Source organism: Astatotilapia calliptera, chromosome 8, assembly GCF_900246225.1.
Source record: "Astatotilapia calliptera chromosome 8, fAstCal1.2, whole genome shotgun sequence".
Taxonomy (NCBI): domain Eukaryota; kingdom Metazoa; phylum Chordata; class Actinopteri; order Cichliformes; family Cichlidae; genus Astatotilapia; species Astatotilapia calliptera.
This window is the reverse complement of record NC_039309.1, coordinates 13,644,074-13,658,326: the sequence shown is the minus strand read 5'-3', so window position 1 is coordinate 13,658,326 and position 14,253 is coordinate 13,644,074. Positions and strand designations below refer to the sequence as shown.

Genomic DNA, 14,253 nt, shown 5'->3' with positions numbered 1-14,253 from the left:
GATAGGGCAGGCCAGTTTCTCTCCTAACATCAAAGTTCAGACGTCATCCTCAGAGTGCCGTCAGCTTGGAGTGATTCCTGAAGACACGGTGGCACCAGGCAGAGCGGAGGGCCTTCGGGGGATTGAGAGAATTTAAGCCTTCTAGCGCACGCTGACTAAAAACACAAGACAATCAAACACTTTCTGGTGTCGTACCAACTGCGCTCCTTCCTTTTCCAACTTTAATTTGTGAAGTGGATATAGTTTGATTACCAAACGTGGATGTTTAAGTACTTATGTATAGAGTTTCCTCGCCACGAGTACTGCAGGGGAAATGTTTTGGGAAATAAAAACTGCTTGGCTGATAGACATGGCTGTTTCTCTATTGCACTCAAGGGTTTTGGTGAAGGGTTAGAACTGCCTCTCTGTCACTATTAGAGAATAAAGTAATGAAGACTTACTTGCCGGCCTAGTGTTGCATCAGAAGCAGTATCCCTTTACAGCTCCAGTATTAACTCTCAGACTCTACCAGATGTCTCCTGTGTTCACGTAATACACAAAAAACAAGATAGCAAATACGCACACCAGTGCTAATCAAGACACCCCCATGCGATCTCAGAGGTCTGAAGCCTGAGTTTGAATGCTGATCTCATTACATGAAACTTTGTTCATGTTTAATATTGTAACCATTGCAACCGTATACATTTTTTAAATAACGAAAAGCAGTCTTTTTATCTAAATAACAGATTTCCCCAAAGCCACCGTTTTAAACATTCTGATTTCCATTGTATTTGCAGTGACTAGTAAAAGAAGATCAAATCAATCTTTGGCAATCATAAATTGTAACAGCTACCCTCTTATTTTGCCTTTAACACTTCTTAAAACTCTCACTCTCCACCCTCCTTCCACTATTTTCTCCACCCACATCCCCAGAGGCCATTTACTATGATTACCAATAACAATAACACTGCCATTATCTTTTACTATTGCATTTTCCCAAGGCTCTGCCAGCCTTTACAGACTTTAAGCTACAAAAAGGCTCCCGTTTCAAGCTTGTATATGGGCTGCCTTGGCTCAGAATTCCCTTAATAGTCGCAGTTTGTTTGGGTATCTGACGTGAATCGACATAAATGGCAATGGCCCACTAAATAAGATAGTAAAGCTTTAAGCCACCTGAGTCAGCCTTACTCCAGAGTGCTGCTGGCTGCTTTCCAGCTTGGTGTTTTATACAACCTTTGTTTCACTTTATAGTTAGAAGTTTTATTTTGAGTGAAAGCAGGGGGCAATGAGCAGAAAAACATAATGAAACCTTAATTTAAGAGCATATTTTTGTGGATAAAATCCTACATATTACACATTGATTACGGGGACACACATTCCAGGGAATTTGTTTTACTGCGTCTGGTTAAGAACACACAAGATTCTTCACTGATTAGTAAGGCTTGGAAAAATGGAAAACAATTACAGACTGCTGAGCTCTACTGGAAGATCAGCATGCAAAACATACAAAACGCCTTACTGTCCGAAAATTATACAGTACTATGCTAAATTCTTAAGCTTCCCCTCCTCTCTTCGTTTAGCTGATCCCTTTAGGGTTCATCATAGCAGATCAACTCCCACCATCTAACCCTGTCCTTTTCACCCTAAACTTTATTTTTCTAAGAAAAGTGGAAAATTGTAAAGTGCACACATACATTGAAATAAAAAATATAAACGAGCTGGCAAGTCATTATTTTGTATGGCCATCTGTATTCTTCAACACAGCCTGAACTCTATTACGCAGATATTGGGGTAATTTCTTTAAGTAGTCTTCAGGAATAGTTCTCCAGGCATCCTGAAGGACATTCAAAGCTCTTCTTTGGATGTTTCTGCCTTTTGTTTTGATCTCTGTCAAGATGATCCCACACTGTCTCAATAATATTGAGGTTCAGGCTCTGGGGAGGCCAGTCCATGACGGATAGTGCTCCATTGTGTGTTTTTCTATTCTGGCATGCTTTTACTGCATTGGCAGTGTGTTTGGGGTCATAGTCATTCTGAAAAATGAAGCTGTTGCCAATCACACTCTTTCTAGACTGTACTGGAAGTGACTGGTGTGATTTGGTGCTCCATAAATTAAACTGAATTGAATTAAATTGAGTGGTGTATTAAAATGTGATGGTATGTTTTTGGCATTCATAATTCCATCAGTTTTGACAAGCTCTCCAACACTACTGGCTGAACTGCATCCTTAAACCATGTCGGAGTCCTCACTTTAGACGCTCATTGCTGTACCTCTGTCCTGGCTTTCTCCATCCACAGTGACAAGGATTTGAGCCAAAAGTTTCACATTTGGATTTATCACTCCATCACACCTGCTGATTTTTCTTATTTAATTCAGACTTTTTTCCCTGTTTTCACTTCCTCAAGAATTGCTTTTTGACAGCCACCCTTCCACTTAAGACTATTTCTAATGAGCAGTTAACTGATTAGCTGAAGGGGCATCTCTTAAGCCCTCTCTCAGTTCTCTTTATCCTATTTCTCAAGCACATGACTCCATCGTGTTCATCGGCTTTAGATAGCTTTTAAGGGTTGCAATTTCTTCTTTTGGCTCACAATTATCCAGTTTCATTACATTTTTGGGACACATTCCATGCTATGCCAAAATATATTTAGATTTCTGTGTTTGTATAGACCAGAGGTGGGCAAGTCCAGGCCTCGAGGGCCGGTGTCCTGTGGGTTTTAGATGCGTCTTTGATCCAACACAGCTGATTTAAATGGCTAAATTACCTCCTCAACATGTCTTGAAGTTCTCCAGAGGCTTGGTAATGAACTCACCTCTGGTATAGACAGAACAAAGGTTCAACCCTTGAACTGAGTGTCTTCTTTAATCCTTAAATAATTCATAGGTCTGTGTTAAGTGGCTTAGCAAAAAACCTCAAAATCATCTAAAAATTGTTGGGTATAAGAAATGGACTGAAAATAAGTGGAAAAAGTAGCCAATGCCCAAAGAAAAGCTTTGAAAGATCTTCAGAAAGCCTGGAGAACTACAGACCAGACCAAGCCTGGTTTCTTCAAAGCAAATTACAAAGACATGAGGGGTGACTCAAGAATTTTGCACAGTACTGTATATATGGAAGAACTTTCATGAGTAATTGCAACTCATCACTGCGAACTACGCTAGGCAACATGGCATGAAACCACATAACATCACATACTTAACAAGTACACTGCTTAATCATGAATATTTTTGTGATGACATTTATCCCTGAGAAGTTCTCATTAACAATGATTAAAGCAAGACAGATTGTTTAGACTACAGGAAGTGCTGTAAATGTTGAACACTTTCAAATATGCAACTGACTGACACACATGTTTTCCTTTGGAGTCTGTTGATCACTATGCGCCAGAGACGCTTTTTTGGCCCTGTCAAAGTTGGACCAACCTTGTTTCACCTCCCTGTAGCATGACTCAGGCCTCAACCTTGAATCTCTCCCCCTGGGGACCCCTTATTTATGATGTCACAAAAGGCCAGTCACACTCCTGTAACAGTGGCAGGGCCCGCAAAAAGTCAAAATCCAGCTGTAGTCAAGCCCCCCCTCATCCCTCTTGTAAATGAGCATGTCCAATCTACCCACTGAGTTTCATTAAAACCAGACCACATCAATCAGGGCCTGAACTTTAAAGGCCAGGTCCCTTCTCAAGCAGCATGGAAGAAAAACATGGAGCTGTTAAAGTAAAAGACCTCACACTGCACATACACTCTAACGCTCATTCACTTAACACCACATTTCTGCTGGCGGACCACACATCGCAATACTAGTCCGAGACCACACAGTTGGTCTCATAAGGCCAACAAAAGACCTCGTAAGACCTCACACCAGGCCCTAGCACGATTCGATAGGACCTCAGAAATTTAACACACCTGTAACTCCACAAAATGTAAAGTAACTGCCGAATAGCTACTGTAGTCCCTGCACAGTAATCATCGACCTAGAAAAATCTGGTGATTGGGGATTTTCTTACTTGACAAAATTGAGTGCAAAGGAAGTGTAAGGTCCTCTTAAACCCGTGCCTGTGCTCCCAAATGTAGGGAAAGCACAAAGGAAGAGCCAAGAATACATAGCAGGAAACTCAGGAGGCATGTCAGATGGACGAAAGGCAGGATCAATGGGCAGATAAATGAGTGTAAGCCAGGCAACAAGAGGGGAGACTGGGAAGGATTCCCATGGGTGGGGACTGGAAGGCAGCCTCGCAATGGAAAGCTTTCAAACTCCTTTCATCGGGTGCCTGAAGACTGGAGCTTTACAAGAGCAAGATGAGCCGGCGCCACTGGAGCATCTTGGCGCTCTTCAACGAAACCCAGACGCAGAGACAGAACAGGACCCTATCACCACTTTGCCCACCCTTTGCTCCCACCCCAGCCCCCCCCAGTTTTCATCAACCTGAGACTTGACTTTGTAAACAGACATGACTCATTGCAGTTGTCTCTCTTTTCTTACATGTTGTTTTTATTCAAAATTATACCCGTAACAACACTTAATATTTCACTTTACTAAATATTCTTTGCAGTGTGATACGTGTTTAGACCTTTTGCTACTGCTTCTTGCAATTTTTCATAATTTTTAAAAGAAGATGAAAAAAACAGAAGTACAGCCTTTGACTTTTAGTGAAAGCATGTGAGTTCAGAAATTGCGAGACGGTCTTACCAGTCGACACTAAGAGATCGTCTCCTGTAGGATGGAGGCCTTTCTGATGAAGTCTTCTCTGCCTTCGCTGGTCGCTCTTTGAGGGATAGACGATGAGTAAATTTGGAGATTCCCGACTCTGACCTGGGCAACAGAAAAATTACAAAGAATAAGACTTAGTAGGACTGATTTAGACAAAGATCTTGGCCTACTTGCTTGGCAAGTCTTAAGAAATCTTTTCTCTTCTTTGACATGTATTATACATTCTTACACAGAATTTCAGAAGCACTTAATATACTGCCAGGGTCAGCTTGCCCTGGTGCTTCACTGTTAACAACACCTTTTACTCAGCACTTAATATAAAAAATGGCTAATAAGAAACAAGCACAGGGACTGACATATAGCTGGTTTGCCAAAAAGTGTTCAGCAGAGGTTAAATACTGGCAGAGAGCATGAATATCTGAGAAAGATCGATTCACTCATGCCTCAGACTAAACTAGTTTTGCAGAAAGCGCACAATACTCAGTGGGAATGTAGTCCACGAAGTTGACAAACAGCGTAACAATGCTTCAGCTCCCAGAGGAAACATTAGGTTTCAGGGAAAGCCGCATACTTCCTGCCTCATTTTCTCGAAATCTTTTTCCACACGAAAAAAAAGTCAAACACATTTTAATATCCTCTACTGGGCTGCCAATGTCCCAGTTCAACTTTTTACTCAAAATTAAAAACAGGAAATGTAATATTTATTCCATTCCAGCCCGGACACATTTGATGAGACTCAGCATTGCAATATTGCTGTGGTAACACTGGGGACTAATCAAAATGTAATATTATTCTCTATCAAAGAGCCAGGCTTGTAGAGGAACACCGCTGGAGGAGCACGTCATGTAAAAATTCTCAACAATTATTAAGCAAACTTTTAGATCAACATGGCCAAAGTGGACAACGATCCAAAGATAATTTTAAGGCAATTCAAAACCCTGCAGAAAAAAAAATACAGATGAGACAGGATTACATAGATGATGCCCAGGCGTTGTGCAGGATTATCCCCTTTCCCAATCTCACACACATGCTTTTTCCATTTCATTATGAAATGGTAAAACAATAATAATGGCTCATACATATTCACACACGTACATAGATCTCCTCTCAACCTGAGCCAAAAAGCATTTTAGTCTCCATGGTGAGCTCTGTTGGAGACAAACTACATGAATGGTTAGATCAAGATTTGTGCAGATGACAGAGGCGCTTCTTGCCACTCAAAAACAAGACTTGCATCTGCCATCACTCTTGTGGATTTATGTGAGATGCTTCAGAAATTACTGTGAGCATAAGGCTTTGATAAAAGAAAAGATTAATAAAAGCATATACAACAGTTCATGGCATTACCAGATTGCTGAAAAGTGAGACATGATATGGATGAATGAGAGTGTGGTGATTCACCCCGTTCCACCTAATTAAACTGCTTGAATGGCATAAGATCACGTGTATTTTTATTAATTTTTTACTTTTGATGAAGACGTCTGAGAGGCTTTTGAATGAGTAATTTGTATGATTTTGCCCAGGAGACTGCTTTGTTGTACAAAGGAGACAGAAGGTCTGAGTGTATCCTGACAAGTGTAATGCATCTATGAGGGAGGACTCAGATCTAAGAGAATGATTACTTAAAAACATGAAATTTGGATCCAGACCTTTGTTGCATCACAGACCTTTACATATTCCCCATTGCTGCAAATGAAAGACTGATGTGAGCTTGAAAATTCAATTCAGTGAAACATTACAAGATAACCTGCCTCTCTGACTTCTTCTTCTGATTTCTTTCTTCTTTTTTTAAAGTTATAATAAGAAAGACTTTTAGTTTAAAAACACAACAGCAATTTAAAAATAAATGAAATACAGTGACACTGTTGTTAACATGCTAACCAGCATGCTAACCAGCATGTAACATAAAACTCAAATTAGATTTCAAACTGAGACAACTAGAATTTGACCGATATAAGATTTCAAGACCAAATCTAATAGTTTGGTGATTTAAATCAAATAGTGCAACTTTTCTTTCTTTTAGACACACGAAACATAAACAGATTTATCTAACATGTTTTATGTGAATTATTATTTGATACGTGTTATGTGTATTATATATTTATAAGTCATTACTTAGATAACATGACTACGCAGTTTCATAAGTAATGCATGACTTTATTGTAACAAGTTGTTTAAGAATCAGTTATTCTTTGTCTGACTGTTGTTGCTTTTGGTGTTCTTGTTGACAAATAGGGAAGTTGCAGTGTGCACTCTGGTGGACAAACTATGTAACCTCAACACTCATAAAATGGTTGAAGGGTGTTTCACCTATCACTTCTTTAGTTTTTACAAATATTGTCATCGGCTGTTATAAATGCTAATGCCAATATTTCGGCAAACAAAGCTAATTGCCCGACCCCCGCCTTTATACACTATATTGACAGAAGTATCCACTTGTCTGCCTTCACATGCATATGAACTTGAGTGACATTCTATTCTTAATCTATATGGTTTAATATGATGTTGACCCATGCTTGACATATAACCAATGTTTAGGAGTGTGTTTATGGGAATTTTTGAGCATTTTCCTGGAAGAGCATTTGTGAGATCAGACACTGATGCTGAATAAGAAGGTCTGGACCACAATTTTCCACTCCAATTCATTGAGGTCAGGACTCTGTGCAGGTCAGTCAAGTTCTTTCACAACAAACTTGCTCATCCATGTCATTATGGACCTTTGCTTTGTGCACTGGTGTTCAGTCATGTTGGAACAGTAAGGGGGCATCCCCAAACCTCTCCAACAAAGTTGGGAGCATAAAATTGTCCAAAATGCGTTGGCATGCTGAAGCATTACGAGTTCTTTTCATTGGAACGAAGGCCGCATGAAGTTTGGCGGTCTGTAGCGATAGACTCTGCAGAACGTTGGCCACTATGAACCTGGACATTACCTGATCCCATTCTGTGATTTTGCATGGCCTACAATCCTAGTTACTGTTGTTTCCAATCACTTCCACTTTTTTATAATACCACTAACAGTTGACTGTGGAATATTTTGTAAAGAGGAAATTTTACAACTGGACTGTCGCACAGGTGGCATTCCACAGTGGAATTCACCGAGCTCCTGAGCGCAACTCGTTCTTTCACAAATGTTCGTAGAAGCAATCTGCATGCCTATGTGCTTGACTTTTTACCCCCGTGGTCATGGAAGTGAGTGGAACATCTGAATTCAGTGATTTGGATGGGTGAGTGAACACGTCTGGCAATATAGTGTATACCAGTCAGGGTTGAGAGACAACCTTATGTCTATTCTGCCCTCAGTATAGACATATTTATCACTTTTACATCTTAACCAGTGAACAAAATGAAAAGGAACTACTGGAGAGCGGCATGGCCAACAGATAAGATGGATGATTAAGGCTTTTTTTTGGCTTAACATGGACAACCACTCTCTTGCTACACTTAACACTCCTTCCCACTCTCTTTTTGACATTTCCTTCCATTAGGCAATGCCGAAAACTAGAGGCCCGGTCTCCTCTGCAAGCCAACGTTAACCCGCAGATCAGATTTCTGTGCTTTGGCAGTGTCTTCTACACTGATGTCAATGTTAAAACTCAAGTATATGAACACCAAGATGAAAGTGATTTCTGCATCTCAGGGCTGATTAAAGGGGTAATTTCTTCAACCTCTTCTCCTACACCATTTTCTACACATTGTGCCTTTAAAAAGACATGAAGACAAACATCTAATGCGACTAATTAATTACCAGTGTTATTTTCCCCCTCATTCCAACCAGTCCACATCCAGGACAGGCACCATTAACCAACAAAGAAAGTTTTCCTTCGTAATTGCAAAACATTTCTTTTTGATTAAAGACAACTTCTGAAAATTTGCTCTGATGCTGTGCAAGTTATTTCTCTTCAGACCAGCTGCCATAAGCTGAGATGAAAATGCAGTTCTTGTTCAAAATGACCTCATGCTATGGCTTATCTAGTAGAATAACAACAAGCCTTACTGCCTGTGTTCCCACTCCTACACCCTCAACTACTGTTTCCTGACCCAACGCCAACATCTCCAAAGAGCTGGTTGACCTCTAAGACAAAGAGACATATTTTCCTGTATGAATCACACAAATGGGGTGTGGGATTTTAGTCATATGGCAGAGAAACCCCTAATTGACGGCATTAAGCTAGGCTGGGCTTCTTCTTCTTCTTCTTCAAGGGCTTTTAATTAAATTAGCACACAGGCTACTGCCAACAACTGACGCTGATGTCTGTTTTCATAAAGTGTGGACTTGACTAGTCTGTAAAATTCTGATTTATGAATAGATTTCAGGAGCGAGGGGTTTGGCTCATCATCGGTTGTTAATGAGTGATTTACTTTTTATGGATCTAATACGTTTATTTGGTGATTTACATAAAGAATTCAGTGTAAAAACTTCAAACAAACCTTTGGATAAAATGCATGACATGTACTGACCGTAGGATAAAAACTTCAATGCCATGAAAACACATAGGATCATGACTTCAAAGACACGGGGACCAGTGGACACAGAAGAGGACTCAGGGAATCCCTTTGAGGGGTTTACAGGAAAACTGCACATGCGAAGCAGGTGGGTCTGAGTGGAGGGGGATCTGCTGGCAACTGGCTGCCCCTTGGCTCCCTGAGAGCGTCAATGCTGGCTCCACCCCATGCAGCTGTCCCTGATAACATCACCACAGAAGGCATATTGCGATGACGCAATCCCCTTGGAGGCCCAGGATATCCCGGTCGATTATCCTCTCATCAGAATTACATTTTCTCTTTCATTTTCCTGGTGTTGATTACAGTTAGAAAAATCAATGATTTGATTGATCATTTTTCATTACAAAATTGACACTGGAGGAGGGTGGGTTATCCACACGCAACCGATGACATTTTTAATCTATACCACGACCATGAAAATGCAGACAAAGGAACGAGATGACGCAAATGCACTTGCTGAGCTTCCCTGTCCTCTTTGAAAACTTCTGAATGGCGTCATACCTGTGTGTCAGTCCTCTTTTGCTTGAAACATAGAACATAGAAAAACAACAAGCACTCCGCCAAAGCAGCTCATTCTTTGGGCAAAATGTACTTTTAAGTTGTTCTGTTCTATTCTTTTGGAGTTTAAGAAGCTGGTAGTGCAGTATGAACGTGTAGCATTCATTTAATTGTTTAGTAAATCTGTTTAAATACTTCTTTTATTTAAAAAAAAAGTTATTCAGGAACATCGTACATGCATTCAAACTGTTGTGTATTCAAAAAGTTATAACCTGTGACTGTACTGTACATAAAAAAGTGATAATAAAATAACATGGCAATAAGAAACTGTTTTAATAGCTCTATATAGCAATTTAAGAACTTTGACCGTCAGATCAAAGTGACAATTTACCTTGAAGGAAAAGTCAGAGGTCAAATATGACATTTCTAAAATCTTTATACAATACTCTCTATATGTTGACAATATGCACCACAATTGTAAGAATCATAGTTTCTAGTTTTTAAGTCTTTTTGTCAGTTTTCAAACAATAAAGCACTAAGTTGACTTTGAAGAACTTCTTGGATATGAGCCGAATATTACTGGATTGTTAGCATGACTCCACTCTACACCCCGACAAACTTTGATCAGAACTCATTCAAAAGTTGTCTAATGACACGCACGCAACCAAAAAAAACTTCTTGGAGGAGCTAACTGAGTTATTTCAGCCTCCGTAAAGCATGGATACAGAACACTCTCTGAGCAAAAACCATGTGTGCGCTGACAGGATCCCCTGCAGTGGATGCTTTCTTTTCTATTGTTGTCTTTGATTGCATCCATATATGTATATTCATATGAATTCTTTCGTTATTATTTTTAGATTTTATGTGAATCTGTTGTGCAGCAGGTGAAGGTGGAGGAATCCATTTTATCTTTATACATACCAACCCATATACTGTTTTACTTTATATCTTTTACCTGCAATGCAGGGGTGTCAAAATCAGTTTAGCTTGTAGACCACATGCGGCCCCTTTGATTTTAAGTGGGTCAAACCAGTGAAGTTGTCTTTTTCTGTTATTGCAAAATTTAACTACACATTTAATTCTTGAGCTACAGTACATCTCTTTTATACTGTGCTAGTAAATCAAAGAAAACTATCAGCGTGACTCTTTGGGGTTAACGTATAAGAAATCAGTGCATTAAAAATGTTCTGGTAGCTCATTGCCCAGACTGTTCTGTAATTCAGTAAGTTTTTTTTAAAATTCCACATAGGAGGTTATCAGTTATCAGAAAATTATCAGTAGGAAAAGTTGTAAATCTTATGAAAATACAGTTAAAAGTCCAAAAATCTATGCCCTCCTTCACTTTTTCCAAAGCCTTCTGGGATTAGAGTCTTTACCAGACAGTTGCTGAAACATCTCATCAACTGTTTGACGGATGGCCTCGAAAATGTAAAGAGACTTGTGGTTATAAGAAAATAAAGCCTAAAGAATTTGGTAATCCCCTGACTTTTCTTCTAGCACAAAACATTAGGTTCAAATTCTTGCATATTAATGAAATCTCTTGCCAACTACCGGATGGATTGTTTTAAGCTTCACTATAGATATCCTTACCCTGAGGATGAGTCCTAATAACATGTGGTTCCCATATTGATGGATTGGCATTAATTTTTGTACAGCCATGCATAGCTCGAAGACATTGTGTTCTAATCACTTTCAGTTATCTGTTGCTTTCCCTCTAGTTCACTATGGGCCCGAAATGTTTCAACAGCTTTGTGATGGATTTCTATAAAATCCAGATACTCGATGCAGAATGAACCGTAATAACGTAGCACCCAGTTTTCTATTTAAACTGCTTACATAGAGAGAATTTTAAAGCTCAAATGCTGACAAAATTCTAGTCTTGGTGGTTCTTTAAGCATTAACTGGCTAATGTTAGCATTTTTTTTTTTACTAAGATAGTACAGACCCTGGCCTCAAGTGGCTACCTGTACATAGGAAGAAACTAGCAGCCACATACTGTAGCTGCTAGTGATCTAATCTCAATAAAATTAAGTACAGGTGAAAAAAAAAACATTGGTGATGCAATCTGATTAAAGAAATCTCAATTTTGAGATGAAACAGCTACCAGTAGGAGCAAAGACAACTTTTTTAAGAAGCAACATTGTTGGAACTAAAAGTCCAGTCTCCCAGTTTGTCTGCGTTCCCAACTGCTTTTACCACAAAAATCTCAATAACTACAACAGTGACAACCATTCCAATAATATATTCCTCCTATTTGAAAGCCTACCACTGCCTCACTCCAATGTGACTTAGATTATCCACTCACCAGTAAGTTTTCCCAATCCTGTAGCACAAAAGTGCTTTTGTCAGCACTGAATGGCTTGTGTGATGATACTGAGAAAATGTTGACCTGCGATTACATGCACACCTCCAGCCGTTACACACACATTCATAGTGTCACTGCGACAGATTGCTTTCTTGCAAACAACTCACCTAATGCCACTTTTCAGCTCTTGTTCTGTTGCCATGGCAGCAATTAACCGTTCAGAGGTATTCATGTGCAGAAGCTCTGCTAAAGAACTAATTGTTCTCACTCAGAGTACACAAAGCTACAGACGGTGCACTTTGACCCCCGCTTACAGCCTCAGTAACCCACTATTCGAGAGCAGAGTTAAGACTATATGGAATTCTAAAAATCAATGAAGCTTAAATGTGTTTAACATTGTAGAGTTACAGTGCAGACACTATTAACCTATTTTATTACTTTTAATGGTTAAAAATACATCTTTATAAATTATTAATAAACATAAACAAACCCGATTGACCAAGTTCCCAAGCTGGTTGGCCAAAAGTTGCAAAAAAATCCCCAAAAGAGAACATGATTTTACTGGGGGTGTTTTTCTATTTTTGAATTTTAGATTTTACATAACATATCTGAATCCTCTAAAGAATGTAAAATCAAACTCCTTCTAGAAATCTCTTGCCTATGTACACTCTCTAAATAAAAAAGAAGCATGCCATAACTTTAAAGTCCAAATAACTGACACATTGCAAGGCAATAACTGGTGGTACATAAGAAAAAATAACTCTAAAAATGCTCAAATTTATAAACCGCACTGTGGACTTAGCGGATGTATCTTCAGTGATATATCAGTACAGCAAATTAGTTCTCTGTTCTGCTTTCCCTCTTTTTGAGCTTTGCCTGCAGGTCAGTTCAATTTACCCTTATTTACTTGATAAGCACCACCTTGATGAGTCATTAAGTCACCACTGTAGAAAGTCAAATTAAGGGTGAATTCATTAATAGTGTCAACATGTTTTAACACATGGTCAATACATTTGCCTAACATGCAAAAAAATCCCGGTTCAGGACCAGAAGGAGACTGAAATCCCTGGAAGGGCTGCGGTAGGAAGGTCATCCGGTGTATAAGCTTGTGCCAAATCAAATATGCACATCCATCTGCTGTTGCAACCCCTTGTGAAGAAGGGAGAAGCCAAAATAAGCTCAGTTTATCAATAACTGCACCACATCAGGAAGCGATACAATATCCCCTCACCCAAACAATTTGGTGACTTAAGGTTATCAAAGTAATTTTATTCAACTTATCAACTCAATCTGCCTCATCCCATGCTATGGATATGCTAAGACCAGAAAACTACATTTTTACTATCATAAGCCTGTGCCCTTGCACCAGTCAGTCAATGCAACAATGGCTCTGTCTCACACATTTCCTGCTTCAGGTGTTGACTGACTCTTTGGTGCCATTTTTGTCATTAGGAATTCTTCCACAGACCTTTTTTGTCCTAAAATGTGTTGAAATGTCTCCATCCGTGTAATGTCTCTGGTAAGATTATTCTTAAATACTGTTTTTTTGTATCCGTCCACACGTTTTATTTACATATTTGATAGATCTGATTTGGGAAATATTGTGACAAGCATGCTCTGCATAGCTTCTCAAATCATAAAGAGGGTTTTGTGTGAGATGTGTTTATAAAGGGATCCCATTGAAACCAGCAGAATGCTATGCATTACACAATCTATGTGGTCTGTCTGAGGTTACACTGCCCTTAACCACTGATCTTATGTCAGATTACTAAGGCACAGACACTACAGTAAATCATGAGCATGACAGACAAATACCTGACCCTGTTGGAGCAATTATGGGCAATGGCTCCCTACCTAAAACAACTATTTTGGAAAGTAGGGAAAACAAAGCGCTAGGATTGCTTTCATCTGTGTCTCCCGCTATGGCTTCTTATCCCTGCCAATGGAACACTAATACGCCAAAAAAGAATGTAGCCCCCCCGACCAGTACAAGAGATACAGGCAAAAGAAGTGCATGCAAGCTCAAATGCTCATAAGCGAGTGCGTACACGTACACAAACATAGTTTAATTGATGAACGTACCCCTCAATGTGTTTCATTAGGCAAACAAAAAGGCTTTCAGTGGTCCAATCATAAAAGAACACAGCCAAGCTATGAACATTGCTAATTAAAATGTGCTCAAAGAACGCCTTGTATTCCACTCACCATCCCCATCCAAACCCAAGTCTGTGTGCATGTCTCTCTAACATGGTCGGGGCTGCT

General features: G+C 39.5%; 1 protein-coding gene across 8 annotated transcripts in view; it reads right to left on the bottom strand.

Annotated features, from left to right (window-relative positions):
- Positions 1 to 14,253, bottom strand: part of ankfn1b (ankyrin repeat and fibronectin type III domain containing 1b) — a 147,615-nt gene that overhangs the window by 30,821 nt on the left and 102,541 nt on the right. For all 8 annotated transcript variants that reach the window (XM_026178722.1, XM_026178723.1, XM_026178721.1 and 5 more), the window contains one exon: positions 4,665 to 4,787. In XM_026178722.1, coding sequence (XP_026034507.1) covers positions 4,665 to 4,787 — 123 coding nt within the window. The remainder of the gene's footprint in view (positions 1 to 4,664; positions 4,788 to 14,253) is intronic.